General features: G+C 44.1%; 1 protein-coding gene across 4 annotated transcripts in view; it reads left to right on the top strand.

The window, feature by feature from the left end:
• LOC125293685 (microphthalmia-associated transcription factor-like) overlaps positions 1-20,788 on the top strand; it is a 46,050-nt gene extending 25,262 nt beyond the window's left edge. For 3 of the 4 annotated variants that reach the window (XM_048241761.1, XM_048241764.1, XM_048241763.1), the window contains exons 3-10: positions 11,390-11,632; positions 13,379-13,474; positions 14,721-14,838; positions 15,448-15,540; positions 16,046-16,102; positions 17,023-17,098; positions 17,279-17,426; positions 18,162-20,788. In XM_048241761.1, the coding sequence (XP_048097718.1) occupies positions 11,390-11,632; positions 13,379-13,474; positions 14,721-14,838; positions 15,448-15,540; positions 16,046-16,102; positions 17,023-17,098; positions 17,279-17,426; positions 18,162-18,584 (1,254 nt within the window). In that variant the 3' untranslated portion in view covers positions 18,585-20,788. The remainder of the gene's footprint in view (positions 1-11,389; positions 11,633-13,378; positions 13,475-14,720; positions 14,839-15,447; positions 15,541-16,045; positions 16,103-17,022; positions 17,099-17,278; positions 17,427-18,161) is intronic. The other variant, XM_048241762.1, reaches the window with a different exon arrangement.
• The last annotated feature ends 1,532 nt before the right edge of the window (positions 20,789-22,320 follow it).

Genomic DNA, 22,320 nt, shown 5'->3' with positions numbered 1-22,320 from the left:
GTCTGGGTATTCATCACGTACAGTTTGTAGCAATAACACGGTATATTATTAAATTCTATTCTATTCTATTCTATTATTACATATTATATGTATATTATATTTGTAATGGACAATAGCCCTCCTATCAATGTGACACTTCTGATTGGCATTTGCTATATTGAAATGATATAACTGTATAAAATATGATCTTTATGATGTAAGCAGTGGTGGGCAAGGGAACATTAAGGGGGTTTAGTTAAGAGTTAGTTAGTGCTTCTGGTTAGTGCTCTATTTGAGTTAGTTTTGTTTTAGTTAGTTAGTGCTTCTGGTTAGTGCTCTATTTATTAGGGGCCTGTGTGGAAGGGCTGGGCCAATATCCACTATAGAGACAACTTAAAACAATGGCTCTACTTACTTGTTTCATGACCGAAGGATTTTCTTCCGCCTCAAAGCTTATCAGAGGCCTTGCTGTAGACATGGCTAGGTGCGTTGAGTAGTCACTGAGCGCTAAAAAAACATACGTTAGCTGAAACAATAGCAGCACTCATAGAAGACAAACAGAGCTTATGTCTTTAGCGCTCTTAGTGTGGCAGGAGAGGTGACAAGAGGGAGACCTTTTTCTGGACTTCTGGGGGGGTTTTGCACGGGAGGAGCTTATGGGCATTTTTCATTGACTGAATGACCAAAATAAGAGCTCAGTTCCTGCCCAGTGCTGTGTGGCTGTGCCGGCCTGTTAGATTAGCAGGACCCTCACAAAGCTACGTAAAATTAGCTTAGGGGTACCAGGCAGAGCCACTGGACCTCAAAAGTGAAAACATTAAGTTCAGATGAGTTTGTCTAAAGACTGATTGGTCCCTTAATTAGCCAAGTGACCCCTGACCCTTTGAGAAATAAGTAGGAGATCAGTTTAGGGATCTGGACAAAGGCAAGCACAGTTTTAGCGCACGCCGCACGCTAATGCAGGCAAGAATGCTGCTAATTAGCAGCGCCGCTCTCATTCCACAGCGTATTTGAGCACGGCGGAGGAGGGGAAAGCACACTTCTTTCAAATGAATGGAGGATCATATCCTGAGACTTGGACATTGTTATTAGCTTTAAGCGAGGGATTCTCGCCAATTACTGACATTTCTAAAGAAAGAACAATGAGCGAGAACAGGGCTGTTCCACAGCGGATGGCATCAAGGCTAGAAGGCGACTGGCAAAGTAAAGATCTGGAAAGGTGACCTTCCAGGCCTGTCACCCTATTGTCTAAGGTTGGCTAACAGAAAGCAACCAAATTGAAGTCAGCTGCCTGTGATTATGGTTTTGACAGACGCCACTCTGCTCCTTTTGACATGTTAACGTGACTTTCTGCGGCGGCTGTTTAATGTGGATGCTCTTTAGAGATAAGGGTGAGTGTTTAGTGTTTTGTATGTAGCTTTCTCTACTCATCCAAACAGCCTCAGTACCTGAGGAGGCCGCGTAGCTGTGTGGGGTGGGAGGGACCTCTGGATGGCTGGACAATGCTGGAGTTCATGCTTTTAAGAAAATAAAACAAAAGCCTCATTGTTTCAGCTGGCCAGGGAGAATGTGTTGGCTTGGCTATTCTGAGAAACATCCATGCAGAAACATGCATAACTCTTTCATCTGCCATACTGTGATGACAACTAGCTCTGTCACAGAGAAGAAATGTGAACACAATTAAAAAATACACACATTCACGTACAGTATAAAGTATAAAATATGAATTGGCACATATTTATTATTTCAGCACACAGCTTGTGTGTGTGTGTGTCTGTGTCTGTGTCTGTGTGTGTGTGTGTGTGTGTGTGTGTGTGTGTGTGTGTGTGTGTGTGTGTGATTTAAATGCTATTGCACGAAATATGGTTCTGGTCACTCTATACTACACCCTGTAGTCTCCTCCTCTATACTATGAATATAAGGCAGTGATGTTTACTGTTTTATATATGAATATAATGTGGTGTTCTGTGGAGAGACTGTTGAGGGGGACAGTGGTCTTGTTGAGGAGGTTGGCCCTCCTAAGATAATGGTGTCAGTACATATGTTTTATTGATGCAGCTAATATTGACATTAGTTTCCACTGCAAACCTCTTTTATGCAAGTGCCACAATCATTTTTTCTCTAACACAAACAAAGTCCGCCTTTCAGTTTGTGTGAGTTGTTGGGAGGGTCAGATTCTGTGGCCAGGGGCGCAGCGGGACATCTAAAGAGAGCGTGCTGCCGCCGTGGAGGGGCATCAGAAGAGATGCGTCTTTGTTGTCTCCCCCTCAGAGGGGGGATGGGGAGCTGTGTCATTGACTTCTGACCGCAAGAGAGGCTACTGCCCCAGGGCCTCGGCCGCGGCTGCTCATGGGCCGCCCATCAGAGGCCTGGCTTGTGCTGCAGCCCAAACTGACGGGGATTTCTCGACTTCTCGATGCCTTATCAGTTTCTGCACTCCAATTTAAGTGTGAAGGGGATTTGAAGAGAAGTGAAGTGGGTTTTACTGTAAGCCAGAATACAAGCAATTTCACTGCCAAACTTTGACAAGCGCGACGGTGATACATTAGGTTTTAGGAGGGTTTAGGACCCTCAATGCTATATCATATCATACTACTAGGCTGTAACGTATGGGACAGGAACGGACGTGTTCAAGAGGAAGAGAGAAAGAGAGTGGCTTGCTTTAGGCCACATGGCCTTAAATTGTCAACATTTTTGCTAGCATATCAAGATTAGAGAAGAAAATGTTTCACTTTGCCATTTCACACATTTTAACCTAATATCCTGTTAACTAAAAAGCATAATCAATTCACAGCCAACTCTTAACATGCCTCAAACTCAATGTTAGGTTTCTAACATGACTAACTTCTGACGTGGTGGTGGTTATGTTGCTAATTTGCGCACTGCAGACCGTACAGAATGCTGTTCATTTTTTCTTTGAGTTGTCAGATACTTCATCTGTGACTGGCTAACCAAACTTTATTATGTTTTGGTATAAAAGTAGAGCCTTCCATATTTGCAAGTTACCTCAGTCTGTCTCATTTGATCTGGCACTTGCTGTTGGTCTGTCACATCACTTGGTAACAATGACAGGTCGTAAATCGTAAAGTTAACTCCTTAATATCTATGGAAAAAAAAAAAGTCAAGTCATTTCAAGTCATTTGTCTCAAGTCAAAGTCAAGTCTTAAGTCATGAATAGCAAGTCAAAGTCAAGTCGTCTTTTATACATGTTGATCAAGCAAGTCTCAAGTCCTAAAAATTGTGACTCCCCCGTGTCTGCTGTTCACAGTGCACTACCTGTCTATACTGTTCACACTGCACTACCTGTCTAGACTATTCATACTGCACTACCAGTCTAGACTGTTCACATTGCATTTTTCTACTTTTTTGCACTTCTGGTTAGACACTAACTGCATTTTGCTAACTGCAGTAGTGTTGGATCATATGACCCCGCCCATTACCCAGCATGCAGTAGTGTTGGAGCAGATGACCCCCTCATGCCCACTACCCAGCATGCAGTAGTGTTGGAGCATATGACCCTTACCCAGCATGCAGTAGTGTTGGAGCAGATGACCCCCTCATGCCCACTACCCAACATGCAGTAGTGTTGGAGCATATGCCCATTACCCAGCATGCAGTAGTGTTGGAGCATATGACCCTTACCCAGCATGCAGTAGTGTTGGAGCAGATGACCCCCTCATGCCCACTACCCAGCATGCAGTAGTGTTGGAGCACATGACCATTACCCAGCATGCAGTAGTGTTGGAGCATATGACCCCATGCCTCATGACCATTACCCAGTATGCAGCAGTGTTGGAGAAGATGACCATTACCCAGCATGCAGCAGTGTTGGAGAAGATCACCACCACCCACCATGCAGCAGTGTTGGAGCAGATGACCTACTCGGGGAAATCCCCAGTGTCCACTTCCTCTCTCATGCCAACTGCAGCTTCGCTCTCTTCAGGCTCGTGGGCATGATTGTGTGGAGCGGTCAGTGGTACGTAGTGGTGGCACTGCATCGCTCTGCAGCTTCGCACGTGTCTAGAAAGGTGACATCACAGAGCAAACCCACTGGCTATCTTGTTTAGGATCTTTGAGATTTCATTGTATTTATGGCATTATGTAATCACATATTTCATTGTATTTATTGCATTATGTAATCACCTACTGTATTTTCGTGTTTTCTCTGTGGAAATCAACATGCTGCTCAGGGCTTGAAAACGAAATTATTTTTCAAACGTTCCGTTCCGAACGGTTCACGTAGGCCTATGTTTAACGTTTTCGTTCTTGCATGCATTCCGCCACCAACATATCGGTCCTGAACCGGTTCGGAACGCAAAATATCGTTCGTTCTTAAAGTTTCGGCAGTGTTTGGCGGCCTATCAAGTCTATTTTTGTGGACTTTACCTTAGAATAGACGTACTCATTATTACCCCTTGATTTAGCCTATACCGTAGCTATGCCCAAAAATAATAAATCACAGGCGGCATCCAAAAACATTCAGATGGGCTATCCATCCCATAGCCTACAGACTTACTGTAGGCCTAACCTATGCCTATAAATAATTTCTTATCAAAAATATTTCTGGAATGTGCTAAACTCCTTACCTGGTTGTAGCCTAAGTTTTATCCATATGGAGATCTTCAAAGGCTTGCGCTTATAATTCCAACCCTGTTTATAAAAGCGAACCTGTCTGTTGCTGACAAGGCCTATCTCAAATTTCCCGTTTAACTCTTCTACATAGAATAGGCTATAATTGCGCAAACATTTTAAATCCCGACTTTAAAAGCGACAAGGCGTGGACAGGCAAAATAGGCTATTACGCATAGGCTACACAAACAATTTCCAAATGAGTTTCAGTAGCCTACGCCACGAGCTGGCCTAAGATCCGAAGTGGCAGACGGATAGGTTACATTACAACAGCAAGACAAAATACACATTTGGACCAAAGGTCCATTTATTTTGTTTTTTTTTTTTCAAACTGCAGAAATCAAATTATTAGGCTGTTATATAGAGAACGATCAAAAACCGTTATTAACCCGGTTTTGTGGATTTCAGAATAACGTTTCTGTTCCGGAACAGTTGAAGACCATTTTGTTTTCGTTTCCGTTTCCGCTCCTCGTAAAATTCCGTAAAAGTCTGTTCGTTTTCAGTTTTCGTTTTCGTTCCTTGAACCGGTTCGGAGCCCTGGTGCTGCTGTATTCATTTTTCACAAGACCTCTGTAATCTCTCTCAGTCAGTGCAGAGGTGCCTCATTACTGCCAGATACAGTACATCTGTGCTACAAGTGAACCAGAGGATGGCTTGCGTACTGTTGACTACATTATTCACTTAGACTTTCATCAAGCACTCAACAGACAAGCCTTATTCCTCAACTAACCACATTTCCAGGACTTACCTTGGGTCTGCACTACAGTAAACAGCATGTTGTTTGAATTACAAACTCAGGATCTCTATCATGGGATCTGGGATGGAATATTATTGGAGTAAACAGTTGGGACATGCTGCAGTAGGAGTGTGAGATGTGCTACTAGAAATGAGTAATTACCCATCTGAATTAGTCAGACAGATTAACATGGACTTAGTTCAAATATATAGTCATCCAAATATGGAACTGACTGCTGGACTAAACCACTTTGTAGCGTCCCCCTTCATGCTTTGTGTAGAGGAGGAGTAGAAGTAAGTCCCCCTTCATGCTTTGTGTAGAGGAGTAGTATAAGTAAGTCCCCCTTCATGCTTTGTGTAGAGGAGGAGTATAAGTAAGTCCCCCTTCATGCTTTGTGTAGAGGAGTAGAAGTAAGTCCCCCTTCATGCTTTGTGTAGAGGAGGAGTAGAAGTAAGTCCCCCTTCATGCTTTGTGTAGAGGAGGAGTATAAGTAAGTCCCCCTTCATGCTTTGTGTAGAGGAGGAGTATAAGTAAGTCCCCCTTCATGCTTTGTGTAGAGGAGTAGTATAAGTAAGTCCCCCTTCATGCTTTGTGTAGAGGAGTAGTATAAGTAAGTCCCCCTTCATGCTTTGTGTAGAGGAGTAGTATAAGTAAGTCCCCCTTCATGCTTTGTGTAGAGGAGGAGTAGAAGTAAGTATAAGTATATATACTCTTATGATCCTGTGAGGGAAATTTGGTCTCTGCATTTATCCCAATCTGTGAATTAGTGAAACACATTCAGCACACAGTGTACACACAGTGAGGTAAAGCACACACTAACCCGGAGCAGTGAGCTTCCATCTACAGCGCTCGGGGAGCAGTGAGGGGTTAGGTGCCTTGCTCAAGGGCACTTCAGCCGTGGATGTGGGCATGGGAGAGCAGTGCTCATGTAAAGGAGTGCGCCCGAGCGGATGGTGGGTCAGACTGAAGGATGTACAAATGCGGCGTTGTAGTCAAAAGGCTTTTCTTTTATTATTATGTTTTGTTAGGCTGCCGGCAGGTTAATACAAAAACAAAACAATGATGGCAAACAAACAAACACTTAGTCAAAATAAGAAATAAACACAGGGACGATGCCCACGCATAACTAGGCCTACCTCTGAGGTCTTTTGGCATGACATCTCGCTACAGAGGAAATCTCCTGTCTGAGCTAAACAGCCCCCATTTAAAACACAGGTCTCTACCATGTAACGATATAAATCAATTAACACGCACGCATTATATTTTGGCCAACACAACATCCAGGCAATACACATTACTAAGAAACATTCATGTGCACTTACGATCATGCTCAACAAAACCTTATTAAGGAAACAAATATAAACCGTCTAGACACCCCTGCTCCAATGAGCGCTTCTCACTTCAAAGCGTGAAAAGAACGCGCAAAAGTTCTCCATGCCCTGCACCTCAGTTTGCTCCCATACCCAGAAGACACTACAAGCAGGCAACAGGTAAGCATGTTAATACATATCTCCACATACAGACCTAACATTTCTCTCTATCGGCTAGTAAGCATTGATGTTAAAAATGTGCGCTTATCGCCTACATTACCGTTCAGATAGAATATGCTACAGTCGGCCGGACGCATATTGCGTCTCATTTCCCGTACATACACTCACATAAACATGTTCCTGTGTGGAATTACCTTTGCTTTTTGACACACAGCGGGTCTTAAACACACACACACAACTTCACATGTCATCAATCAATGTTATAACCAGACACATATCGTAATACATGGGCTTTCATATTCACTCCAACAAACGTCATTGTTCGTGCTGCAGCGGGAAAACTGCCTTTGTCCGTGACAGATGCGCTGCACTCTGTCACACTCAACCACTTCCCCCGCCCACATTTTTCCTACTGGTCGGGGATCGAACCGGCAACCCTTTGGTTACAAGCCCGAAGCCCTAACCAGTAGGCCACGGCCACATACACACACGTACTCACACACACACACACACCCTAACCAGTAGGCCACGACTGCCTAAGTAGCAGCGTGGGGTTCATATTACTTTATTTATTTATTTATTTAGTTAGTTAGTTAGTTATATAATTTGTATTTTAGTATATTTAGTATATTCTTTATCTTCTACAGTCCTTATTGCTTTGTTGTGTTTTTTTATATTATATACTTTTAATTACTTTTTCTGCTGTTAGTGAATGTGTGTGTGTATGTCTGTATGCTACTGTGACCTTGAATTTCCCCTAGGGATCAATAAAGTATCTATCTATCTATCTATCTATCTACTTGTACTGTATAGAGGAGGAGCAGCGTGGGGTTCATATTGTACTGTATAGAGCAGTAGCAGCGTGGGGTTCAACATTCGCTGCACCAACGGACAGCAACGCAAAGAACCAACCAATCAAATGACGGTTATGCTTCAAGGCATACACCCTAGTACACGCCCCCGAGCCGTACTGGAGCAGCACCACAAACTCATACGTCTGCACCTTTTCTCTCAAAGTGAAACAGATATGGATGCTGTTCATTTGACTAGAGACCACATGACGTACAGTGGTACATGACGGCTCTCATTTCTCTTCCTGTTGGAGACTCGGGTGAACTGTTAACATTGCTCTTGAACTTGTCCTCATCTGGCGTCAGAGAGAGGAAGGCGGTACACACACAAAGACACAAAGATACACACACACAGGCGCACACACAGGCACAAACGCATGCACACACACAGGCACACACACAGACACACACAAACACACACACACAGTGGTTAAACCTGCGATAGCTACAACAGAACACACACACACACACACACACACAGTGGTTAAACCTGCGATAGCTACAACAGAACACACACACACACACACACACACACACACACACACACGGTCGAGTGAAATCGGTGTGATGTGCGCTGATGTGTGTCTCTAATCATGCCATCCGTGTCCTCCATGGGTCAGTAGACTCCTGGAGCGCTGACCTGTGTCTCGGCCTGCCTGGGATAGACGGCAGGAATGCTCCGAGTGTACATTCCGCACCATTTACTCTCCCGAGTCTGGCCGGTCTGGGCCGATTAGCAGGTTAAGGCATGTTGATATTACTAATGGCCATTATGAAACGTTTTCAACTGGAGCTGATCATGTCTGCTGCTCCTGCACCCATCGCACCCGAGTGTGAGACAGTGTTGCACATGTATAGTGAGTGTTGTGGAGGAGTTGCTTTTGTGAGTTGCACATGTGTAGTGAGTGTTGTGGAGGAGTTGCTTTTGTGAGTTGCACATGTGTAGTGAGTGTTGTGGAAGAGTTGCTTTTGTGAGTTGCACATGTGCAGTGATGTTGTGGAAGAGTTGCTTTTGTGAGTTTGTGGAAATACAATGCATTTCAATTTCTGTGCTGCAGATTGAGTTATATAATCCATAACTGGATTATGCCCAATGGAGGTCACATTTTTGAGCAAGTAGTTAATCTAGTGTAAGTACAAGGCATTGTGAGTAAGGTTTAATGAATTGATAAGTACACATTTCTTTCTTGATTTAGATTTGTTTAATCGCCACTTCCATAGATCACCCAGTGTGACAAGTCAGAGGGCAAAGATCAGTGTCTAATATGGAGGAAGTGGTCGGAAAGTTTGGAAAAAGGGTTGTGTGATGTGGAAGAATGGAAAAGGGTTGTGTGATGTGGAAGAATGCTAATCCATCACTGTGGTCAGCAGTGTCGTTTTTTGTTCACACTTGTCACAGAAATGTTCATAGATAGTTTACTTTAGTTTTGGGTCTTTCAAGAGGGGTCTAAAGGCATATCTGTTCAACATGCACTTAGTTTAATAAGCATTTTATGTGTTATGGTTTGGTTTGTGTAATATAGTATTTGTTTATTTCATTAGGCTATTGTGAATTGTTATTGTTTATTATTGCTATTCTCCTTAATGTAGTCTTACCAACTTTTTAAATTGTTTACTGTTAAATTTAACTATTGTATTGTTGTTATTTGTATGTGGCTTTGGACAAAAGTGTCTGCTAAACCCAATGCCCATAGAGTTGTGAAACCATTAATATCATGTGTGTGATTCTTTTTACACCTCGAGTTCTCTGCTTGGCCTCGGGCTGGACTAGGCCTGCCTCCTCCTGCAGACTGACCTGGTCTAGTCACCACCCTGGTAACTGTGTAACCGGCTGTGTTATCACAAGTTAAGTGCCTTGTGATGAGAGTTAACTGTCTTGTGATGAGACATCGTGCAGGGAAGGGCCCAAAATAACTCCGCCAGAGTTAAACATAGAAACGCGTTCAATCATTTGACAGAAAGGTGAAGTTGCTAAAGAATAAATGTACATCAGAGTCCATATGCGGGACCATATGCGGGTATGCGTCATAACCTACTTAATAACTTAGCCTTAGGCCTACTTGAAAACGTGTCCGTTATTCCTTGTGGCAAATGGGAATATAGCAAATTATATTCTGCCTGAAAACAGCAAAAAGTTGCAGACTAACTTCCAATCACCACTGTTCTATAATATCTCACACTTCTGATCAGCGTGTGAGTTTAGAGCAGGCTGCGTTAACACTGCCCCGTTTACTCCTATACAGTAGCCTACCTTAGCATTTCGGTTGATGGTTGTTTGAAGGGATAGGCTAAACAGGCTACTTTGGTGAATTTATTGAAATCCATAGCGTTGTGACTCCTACTTATAGCGACTTCAGGGTAAACAACAGCTTCCTTGAATGCTAACGCATGCTTTTCCGCGTGTGAGTTTGAACATCTGCACATACAACCAGAGCCCGTCTTATTAGACATTCTCTGATACGACCAAAAGAACATCCCCGTACTTGTCGTTCAAAAAGAAGACTAATGTTTAGGATTTGCTGAAACGCATGCCAATTATGCGTTGATATTATTACTATAACGGCAACTGTTGCAACGGCACTTGTTAAAAACATTAGGCGATTTAGGAGCAATAAGTGCGTCCTTTTAAAAAAAAAAATGGGCTAGTATACTTTATCGCAACCGGTCAGTAGCAATTATCCCATAAATTGTCTTAAGGAAGAAAATTGCAATAGAAACCTATGGTGTATGGTTGAGCTCAAATTCCTCTACATTATAGCTAGGCTACCATTATCTTTTTTTCTCACAATTTAAGAATTGGTGTTTGTTTGTCTGTGTTCCTGTCCTGAGGCAAGTGTCAATTTGCAGACAAGTTGCCTCGTGTAAAAAAGAGCGTCAGTTGTGGGGAATAGCGTCAGAGGGGGCCATAAAGCCATAAATTGATCACTTGTATGGACCAACACAGAGTTTTAAACGACTCCTTTGTATCTCCTATTCGGTCCGATTAGTGCATAGCGAATGGGTTTCTTGGCCTTTAAAAGCGTCTTGAATGACGAGGATTCTCAACATTTGTTTGCAATGTTGTGAAGAGTTAAAGAATTCAGTGACAGCGTTTGGCATATGCTGCTAGTTGCTCTTGGATTACGGCCGGATTTTCTTCGTTTAAAACTCTGAAGGATGATGGAGATGCTTGAGTCCTACCATCACTACTATCAGGTGTGGCTGAATTGATTTATTTTTGCCGGAAACTATTTGAAAAATTACTTCTGTCATCATTAACATTGATTCAGATATATTATTGTAGTCATAGATACAAATATCTATGATTGTAGTGGTAATAGAGACTCATTGATTAATATTCTAGAATTATGAATTGAATATTGAATTCCTAAATATTGTTGTGTTCAATTTAGTTGTGACTTTTTGTCTTGAAATGATTTCCAATTGCTTTTAATTCGTTGTTTTGAATTGTATCTATATTGAGTACTGAATGGGGTGCCTATCATTGATTTAGCTTTCCAGCAATCTTTTATCTGCAAAGCTGACTGTATTAGGAAAAAGCAACACTGCTATTTTTCATGAGAAGTTGACAGAATTGTTCTACATACTACATGATCACAATTGTTTGATATTCAGATTTTGTTTCTGTGAACAGTAATTTGTATCTTTAAGTCGACTTAACTCCTCTCTCTCTCGCTCTCTCTCTCTCTCTCACACTCCGTCAGGTGAACACACACCTAGAGAACCCTACCAAGTACCACATCCAGCAGGCTCAGCGGCAGCAGGTGAAAGCGTACCTGTCCACCACCCAGCACTCGTGTGTGAGCCTGAGCAAGCTCGGGTCCCAGGCGGTCAGCTTGCCCTGCCCCAACCAGGGAGCGGATCACGGGGGCATGCCTCCCGGGCCGGGCAACAGCGCCCCCAACAGCCCTATGGCCCTGCTGACCCTCAACTCTACAGAGAAGGAGGTACGGACACACACACAACATGATATACACACACACAACATGATACACACACACACACAACATGATATACACACACACAACATGATACACACACACACACAACATGACAACATGACACACACACACACAACATGATACACACACACACACAACATGATGACACACACACACAACATGATACACACACACACAACATGATACACACACACACAACATGATATACACACACACAACATGATACACACACACAACATGATATACACACACACAACATGATACACACACACACACACAACATGATACACACACACACAACATGATACACACACACACACAACATGATACACACACAACATGACACACACACACAACATGATATACACACACACAACATGATACACACACAACATGATACACACACACACAACATGATACACACACAACAACATACACACACACACACAACATGATATACACACACACAACATGATACACACACACACAACATGATACACACACACAACATGATATACACACACACAACATGATACACACACACACAACATGATACACACACACACACAACATGATGTACACACAACATGATACACACAACATGATACACACACACACACAACATGATACACACACACAACATGATGTACACACACAACATGATACACACACACAACATGATACACACACAACACAACATGATACACACACAACATGATACACACACACAACATGATACACACACACAACATGATACACACACACACAACATGATACACACACACAACATGATACACACACACAACATGATACACACACACAACATGATACACACACACACAACATGATGTACACACACAACAACATGTACACACACAACATGATACACACACAACATGATACACACACACACACAACATGATACACACACACACATGAACACACACACAACATGATGCACACACACAACATGATACACACACACACAACATGATACACACACACACAACATGACACACACACACACAATGATGCACACACACAACATGATACACACACACAACATGATACACACACACACACAACATGATACACACACACAACATGATATACACACACACACAACATGATATACACACACACACACAACATGATGTACACACACACACAACATGATATACACACACAACATGATATACACACACACACACAACATGATATACACACAGCATGACACACACAACATGATATACACACACACACAACATGATATACACACACACACACAACATGATGTACACACACACACAACATGATATACACACACAACATGATATACACACACACACACAACATGATACACACACACACAGCATGATACACACACACAACATGATATACACACACACACAACATGATACACACACACACAGCATGATACACACACACAACATGATACACACACACAACATGATATACACACACACAGCATGATACACACACACACAACATGATACACACACACACAACATGATGTACACACACAGGGACGGAAAGGGAAATAGTGCCTACATGTGCAGTGAGTGTTGTGGAGGAGTTATAGTGCCTATAAATCATGGATTGCTTTTGTGAGTTGCACATGTGCAGTGAGTGTTGTGGAGGAGTTATAGTGCCTATAAATCATGGATTGTTTAACTGTAAATGTGTCACATATTGTATTTGTAATTCCAGATGGACGATGTCATTGATGACATCATTAGCTTGGAGTCCAGTTACAACGATGAAATCCTCGGACTTATGGATCCGGGGCTTCAGATGGGCAACTCGGTAAAACATCTGCTCACCCCCTGCCCCCTCCACCACCACCACTATCCACTCACCCCTGCACACACCGCTCTCAGTGTTCTGCTCATAGAATGCGTTTACATGCGTAAATATCACTCCAGAAACCTGCTTATGACTAAGATTGTGAGGTATCCCGGTTTTGTGTTCATCAGTGGAACATCATATTCCGATTTTAGAACGCCAGAGAAGCCCTTATCCCGCTTTTGAGAAATCCAATGCTAGCTGGAGTACTCCAAAAGCAATTGGAATACTGTTCCATGTATACACCTTATCCCAGACAGATGCTGGACATGCAGGGTAGAACATTATTGTTGGTACCTGGGATACTAGTATTCATTGTGTATACAGGGACATTAATGAGCAGGTTTCTCTGTGTTCATGTAAACACCATATCCCAAATATGATTCAAATTGGGATACGCCTCATAAGCAGGACACTGAAGTGGCTATAAGCACAGTCCCTGCGTGGTGCTGTATAAGCACAGTCCCTGCGTGGTGCTGTATGCACACAGTCCCTGCGTGGTGCTGTATAAGCACAGTCCCTGCGTGGTGCTGTATAAGCACAGTCCCTGCGTGGTGCTGTATGCACACAGTCCCTGCGTGGTGCTGTATAAGCACAGTCCCTGCGTGGTGCTGTATGCACACAGTGGAGACTGCTGGAAGTCGTCTCTTTAGTGAAGGCGTTGTGCGCTCTGCTGTGAGATCATACATCAGTGTTGGGGCTAATTAAAGACCATATGGAGCAGTCTCGTCCCAATCAACACCTGGAGGGAGTGAGACCGCGCTGTCGTCCCACTCATTACCTCCACGAGTGGACCGTACCAGCTGCCTCCGCGCCAGCTGTGGGCCGTACCAGCTGCCTCTGCGCCAGCTGTGGGCCGTGCCAGCCACCGCCATCTGCACGGCAGCACTGAGATACACTCCTCTGGAAATGCCAGAAGTTGAGCAACATCATTCAGATCAGAGTGCAGGATCAGAGTTCTTAGTGTGTGTGTCACCCAAATGTCCAGTACTCAGTAAATATGGAAAAACGATAGACTACTGACAAGCTTCCAAGATTTACCATATGAAGATGACCGATACACCAGTGACAAATAATGTTGTGCCTTTCAACATGGGAATGTGCCCTTCTTGTAAATTGTAGTAAATTGCCATCGTTGGGGGACAGGAGCTTCAATCTCTTGGTCTCTGCTTCCATCTGGGTGTCTGACGGTCATTCATCTCCACAGATTCCTGTGTCTGCCAACCTCCTGGACATGTACAATAACCAGGGCATGCCGCCACACGGCCTGACCATCAGCAACTCCTGCCCTGCCAGCCTGCCCAACATCAAAAGGGAATTCTCTGGTGAGCATAAAACTGACCGTGTGTGTGTGTGCGTGTGTGTGGTGAAGGGCGTTGTCAGCCGGTGGTTGCTAAGGTAACATCGGCTGGTCTGTCGCAAGTCTTAAGATGGAAGATAGTTTGTGTTCTCAAACACCCTCCAGGCCTTTTGAACATGCGCTGTACTAAACTGTCTAATACCACCGTGTACATTATGTTATGTACATCATCTTCTGAACTGTCACACCATAGCTACGTTGTTATGTTTTCAACGAACAATAAACACGTCTGAAATATAATGTGCCAAATAGTGACCCCCTCTCCATAGTGAAGTTGTTATGTTTAAACACGTCTGAAATATCATGTGCCAAATAGTGACCCCCTCTCCATAGTGAAGTTGTTATGTTTAAACACGTCTGAAATGTCATGTGCCAAATAGTGACCCCTCTCCATTATAGTGAAGTTGTTATGTTTAAACACGTCTGAAATGTCATGTGCCAAATAGTGACCCCCTTTCCATAGTGAAGTTGTTATGTTTAAACACGTCTGAAATATCATGTGCCAAATAGTGACCCCTCTCCATTATAGTGGTTGTTATGTTTAAACACGTCTGACATATCATGTGCCAAATAGTGACCCCCTCTCCAGCCGTGCTGCACTTGCTGGACAAGGCGGGATCCTGTGGCAAGTTTGAAAACTACCAAAGGCCTGAAGGGTTCCCTGTAGGTACGTGTGGTCATTCAGACACAGTGTGGTCATTCAGACACAGAGTGAAATAACACTACATGATATAAAAAGCTAGGGCCACTGAGTGGCTATGAGTCATTAGACCCTCTTTTGCTTGTTGATGTCATGCTTAGCCATTGTTGTGTTCTTCAGATGTAATGTGCACGGGAGTGTGTTTAGATTGTTGATGTCATGCTTAGCCACTTTTGTGTTCTTCAGATGTAATGTGCACGGGAGTGTGTTTAGATTGTTGATGTCATGCTTAGCCACTGTTGTGTTCTTCAGATGTAATGTGCACGGGAGTGTGTTTAGATTGTTGATGTCATGCTTAGCCACTGTTGTGTTCTTCAGATGTAATGTGCACGGGAGTGTGTTTAGATTGTTGATGTCATGCTTAGCCATTGTTGTGTTCTTCAGATGTAATGTGCACGGGAGTGTGTTTAGATTGTTGTCAGATCAACCATTATAGCTATCCTTTGTGTTTCCTTCTGTCTCTCTTGCCTAGAAGCAGAAGTCAGAGCACTGGCCAAGGAACGACAGAAAAAAGACAATCATAACCTGAGTATGTCACACTTTCTCATTGACCAGAAATGACTAGGGCCAATCATAACCTGAGTATGTCACACTTTCTCATTGACCAGAAATGACTAGGGCCTGAGTATGTCACACTTTCTCATTGACCAGAAATGACTAGGGCCTGAGTATGTCACACTTTCTCATTGACCAGAAATGACTAGGGCCTGGTTTCCCGAAAGCGATGGATCTTAGTTGTTACGAGTGTTTTAACGAGCGACTGACCTAACAAACGTTTGTTACGCTTCTCCTTGCGTTCCTCGAACATGACTGGACCATGACGCATTTGTACGGCTCTTAAGAACATGACTGGACCATGACGCATTTGTACGGCTCTTAAGAACATGACTGGACCATGACGCATTTGTACGGCTCTTAAGAAGCTCATGAGGGGAGCTGCCCATGATAAAAGTTCTGAAATATCCCCTAATTTTGGGGATATCAGGTGACAGCTGCTATTGCATACACTCAGACGAATCGAATTACAAACCGTACTGCCAATGTCTTGTTTCATAAAATTGCAATTATGTCCGCTTTAATCACATTTTTATGAGCAGGAAATGTATTGGCGTTTTTCATCTAATAGATGATTCATTACAATTAAATGTCATAAAGAATTGATAAATATATTCTTATTTCTTCGTTTGTCCTAGCTGTCTAAGACAACTCTGGGGCACACGTAAATCTGTGTGTATTTTGACTTTCTTAAGCAACGATGGTTTCGGGAAATGGTGGGCAAAATCGACTTGACGAACTACTTAAGCTTACTATCGCTTCTGGGAAACTGGGCCCTGAAATGACCTCTTGAGGGACACAGTATCTGCATCATCTCTCACATCATATCGTCGCTCTGGTCACTAATTATTGTCTCCTTCTCTCCCTGTGGTGCAAAACAACACCCCTGGCCAGTCGAAAGAAGGCGGAGGTTCAATATCAACGACCGCATCAAGGAACTGGGGACTTTAATCCCTAAATCGAATGACCCGTAAGTTTGCTTCCTGTCTTCGAACATTGCTTCGAGGGCCACGCCCTTTTATGGGAGTAAGCATGTTGCAGGCCCTCTGGAGCCCAGTCCAGTACGTGTGTGTCAGCTGAGCGTGTGTTAACCGTCCAGTCCAGTCTGTGTGTGTCAGCTGAGCGTGTGTTAACCGACGCTGCCCTGCAGGGATATGCGCTGGAACAAGGGCACCATTCTCAAAGCCTCCGTGGACTACATCAGGAAGCTGCAGAGAGAGCAGCAGCGCTCCAAAGAGCTGGAGACCCGGCAGAAGAAGCTGGAGCACGCCAACCGCCACCTAATCCTGCGGATACAGGTACGGTGCCTGCCTCTCACGCACACACACACACTTACCTGCCTCTCACACACTCACATACTTACCGGCCTCTCACACACGCACACACTTACCGGCCTCTCACACGCTCACACGCACACACTTACCGGCCTCTCACACGCGCACACACTTAGAGGAGAACTTCTGCCTCTCACACACGCACACACTTACCTGCCTCTCACACACTCACCTGCCTCTCACACACTTACCTGCCTCTCACACACTCACCTGCCTCTCACACACTCACACACTTAGAGGAGAACTCCTGCCTCTCACACACTTAGAGGAGAACTCCTGCCTCTCACACACTCACACACTTAGAGGAGAACTCCTGCCTCTCACACACTCACACACTTAGAGAATAACTCCTGCCTCTCACACACTCACACACTTAGAGGAGAACTCCTGCCTCTCACACACTCACACACTTAGAGGAGAACTCAGGGGAGCTGTGTGTGGCTCTGCACACACATGACAAGTCAACGTTGTATCCGACTCAAAATGATGAAGTCATGGTGACTTGTTTTCTTCTGTGAGGGCTTTAAGGAGGCTTGAGCATCCAGATAGTCCTTTAATTAAGACAGTCCTTTAATCACGATGTTCATTTGTACAACTGTTGATTGTAAGTCAAGTTTAACTACATCCATAAAGAGGCCGTAGTAGGCGTAGCTCAGTTGTTTGTGTGCTGATGAGCGTTTCCGTGGCGATGCCCTGTAGGAGCTGGAGATGCAGGCTCGTGCCCACGGCCTGGCGGCCGTCCCCTCTGCCCTGTGCGCCTCAGAGCTGTCAGCGCGCAGCATCAAGCAGGAGCCGGCCCTGGGGGAGTGCAACCAGGAGCTGTACCCGGGCCACACGCACCTCCACGAGGGCCTGGACGCGTCTCGGCCCACCACACTGGACCTCAGCGACGGCACCATCTCCTTCAGCGACGGCCACGGCCCTAACGGCAGCGACCCCTCAGCGTACAGCCTGGCGCCCAAGGCCCCGCCCTCCTCCTCCAAGCTGGACGACGTCCTGATGGACGACAATCTGTCCTCGGTGGGCGCGGACCCCCTGCTCTCCTCCGCGTCGCCCGCCGCCTCCAAGGACAGCAGCTGCAAGAGCAGCATGAGCATGGAGGAGAACGAGCACGGCTGTTAGCGCCCCCTAGAGTCCACCATTGGACTAACCCCCTGACCACTCCCCTGCTGCCCCCCGAGGCCTCACCACCCCCCCTGGAGAAGCAAGGCCTGCGTTCAGTTGCTTAAGCATGTACTTTTCTCCTCTTGTTTACACTGGTTGTCATTGTGTTTGGTTGCTCTCCCTGTAGTTGGCCCCCTGTACAGTTTCATTGGCCTCACGTGGTGATGTCCAAACGAAGGCAAGGTCAGTATCTAGTCTGGTGTGATGCTGAAGTCCATGTGAAGATGTGTAGTAGACAGACGGATTTCAAATCGTGAAGGTGACCATGTGAGTTGTGACTTTTATTTCCCAGTAATCAAGTTTGCTCATGCTAAAGCCCATGCAGTTTTATTCAGACCGTTGACTAGTACGAAAGCAGCCCTCACACATCACATATGAAGTCCAGTGTCAAGCTGTGTATACATATATCAAATTGGTTTTGAAGCTTTTCTAAGGCAGAAGGCAGAAGAAAAAGTTTTTGTGAACATCTCAAACAAACTGGACCCAGCATGTTCTGCATGCTACTCTGCCCATGACCCAGCTGCGCTCTAACAGACCCACCTCGTCAGGGTTCCCAGCTGCGCTCTAACAGACCCACCTCGTCAGGGTTCCCAGCTAGGAAAATCGGCTCAGTCACATACTGCCACCATTGAAAATTTCCCATTTAAGAGAGAACCGCAACCTCTTTATTAGAACCTGAACCCTATAAGGGTGTTCTAGTGAGATGGAACCTCTTTATTAGAACCTGAACCCTATAAGGGTGTTCTACTGAGATGGAACCTCTTTATTATAACCGGAATCTTATAAGGGTGTTCTAGTGAGATGGAACCTCTTTATTAGAATCTGAATCCTATAAGGGTGTTCTATAGAGCTGGAGTGTATGAGGTATTCCAGGCAGCAGTGGCTTTACGCTGTGATGGAGTGATCTTGATCCTCTGAACTACTGACGTTATCCATATTTTGGATGAGTGTGGCTCACGTTTCCCTCTTAAAGAAACACGCTCACTTTTTGGGAAATTAGCTTCTACCCCAGAGTTAGATAACAGTATACATACCCTATTACCCTCTTCTCTATGCGTTCCTATAACCCAGTCTGACACCATTAGCCTAGCCTAGCATCATTCACTGGAAAGTGGGTTACACCAGTTAGCTCCCTTTTAGCTATAGGCTAGCTATAGGCTAACTGGTGTAACCCACCTCCAGTGAATTATGCTAAGCTAGGCTAGCGGTGTCAGACTGGGTTATTGGATGCACAGAGAGGAGAAGAGTGTGCATATAAACTTCATGCATATTTCCCAAAAAGTGGGCATGTTCCTTTAATGAACTTCCATTCATTTCTTCATGATGACTTCTTAATGATTAAAATGAAGTAATGATTGCAAAATCCTTAATTTAAATAGATTAATCTAAGTGTCTATCCCCCCTAAAATTCTATTTTCATTGCATTATTGATAACATTTAAATTATTTAAATATTTGTTGTTGTGGTTGTGTTTTGCTACTCTTCCATTCTCTGTGCCATGGACATTCAGGATCTGTTATGTTCAAATATGATATGAAGGAATATAGGGAGACTGTTGTAAGATTTTTTAAAAGACATTGTCAAAAACACTGGAGGAAGTCCATTAATTTGAATTTTTTTTAATAACAAATGTTTTATATCTGCTAACAATATTGTTTTTTTTTTTTAAACATACATTATATTATATGAATGACTGTAGTCAAGTATGTAACAATAAGCTGTACTGTTCTGATATTGTATATTTGATTTGATTAATAATATACAAGTGTACACAGCACTCAGATGTATGTAGAAATATTACAGTTCACTTATCACCACTATAATGAGTATAGTAATAATGATACGACCTTTTCTTTTTGTAACTATGCAATACTTCTAGTTGTAGTGAAATATGCTCTTGTATGTTTTACAGCCGGTTTGGAACACATAGATAAGCCTACTGTCTCCTACATAGCCTCTAGCAGCTAAGCAAAGTGCATTCACATGAAGTGCCTTCAAATCGTAAAGTTGTATTACTAATGGAGTGAAGCGTTTGTGAGCTTCTGAATGAGGATGGTGTTTGACTGCCTTGTTTTAGTGAGGTTAGCAGGCCGACTGCTAGCTTCTTCTGAATGAGGATGGTGTTTGACTGCCTTGTTTTAGTGAGGTTAGCGGGCCGACGGCTAGCTGGTTAGCAGGCCGACTGCTAGCTTCTTCTGAATGAGGATGGTGTTTGACTGCCTTGTTTTAGTGAGGTTAGCAGGCCGACTGCTAGCTTCTTCTGAATGAGGATGGTGTTTGACTGCCTTGTTTTAGTGAGGTTAGCAGGCCGACTGCTAGCTTCTTCTGAATGAGGATGGTGTTTGACTGCCTTGTTTTAGTGAGGTTAGCAGGCCGACTGCTAGCTTCTTCTGAATGAGGATGGTGTTTGACTGCCTTGTTTTAGTGAGGTTAGCAGGCCGACTGCTAGCTTCTTCTGAATGAGGATGGTGTTTGACTGCCTTGTTTTAGTGAGGTTAGCAGGCCGACTGCTAGCTTCTTCTGAATGAGGATGGTGTTTGACTGCCTTGTTTTAGTGAGGTTAGCAGGCCGACTGCTAGCTTCTTCTGAATGAGGATGGTGTTTGACTGCCTTGTTTTAGTGAGGTTAGCAGGCCGACTGCTAGCTTCTTCTGAATGAGGATGGTGTTTGACTGCCTTGTTTTAGTGAGGTTAGCAGGCCGACTGCTAGCTTCTTCTGAATGAGGATGGTGTTTGACTGCCTTGTTTTAGTGAGGTTAGCAGGCCGACTGCTAGCTTCTTCTGAATGAGGATGGTGTTTGACTGCCTTGTTTTAGTGAGGTTAGCAGGCCGACTGCTAGCTTCTTCTGAATGAGGATGGTGTTTGACTGCCTTGTTTTAGTGAGGTTAGCAGGCCGACTGCTAGCTTCTTCTGAATGAGGATGGTGTTTGACTGCCTTGTTTTAGTGAGGTTAGCAGGCCGACTGCTAGCTTCTTCTGAATGAGGATGGTGTTTGACTGCCTTGTTTTAGTGAGGTTAGCAGGCCGACTGCTAGCTTCTTCTGAATGAGGATGGTGTTTGACTGCCTTGTTTTAGTGAGGTTAGCAGGCCGACTGCTAGCTTCTTCTGAATGAGGATGGTGTTTGACTGCCTTGTTTTAGTGAGGTTAGCAGGCCGACTGCTAGCTTCTTCTGAATGAGGATGGTGTTTGACTGCCTTGTTTTAGTGAGGTTAGCAGGCCGACTGCTAGCTTCTTCTGAATGAGGATGGTGTTTGACTGCCTTGTTTTAGTGAGGTTAGCAGGCCGACTGCTAGCTTCTTCTGAATGAGGATGGTGTTTGACTGCCTTGTTTTAGTGAGGTTAGCAGGCCGACTGCTAGCTTCTTCTGAATGAGGATGGTGTTTGACTGCCTTGTTTTAGTGAGGTTAGCAGGCCGACTGCTAGCTTCTTCTGAATGAGGATGGTGTTTGACTGCCTTGTTTTAGTGAGGTTAGCAGGCCGACTGCTAGCTTCTTCTGAATGAGGATGGTGTTTGACTGCCTTGTTTTAGTGAGGTTAGCAGGCCGACTGCTAGCTTCTTCTGAATGAGGATGGTGTTTGACTGCCTTGTTTTAGTGAGGTTAGCAGGCCGACTGCTAGCTTCTTCTGAATGAGGATGGTGTTTGACTGCCTTGTTTTAGTGAGGTTAGCAGGCCGACTGCTAGCTTCTTCTGA

This window comes from Alosa alosa, chromosome 4 (genome assembly GCF_017589495.1).
Source record: "Alosa alosa isolate M-15738 ecotype Scorff River chromosome 4, AALO_Geno_1.1, whole genome shotgun sequence".
Taxonomy (NCBI): Eukaryota; Metazoa; Chordata; class Actinopteri; order Clupeiformes; family Clupeidae; genus Alosa; species Alosa alosa.
This window is presented reverse-complemented; position numbering and strand designations above follow the sequence as displayed.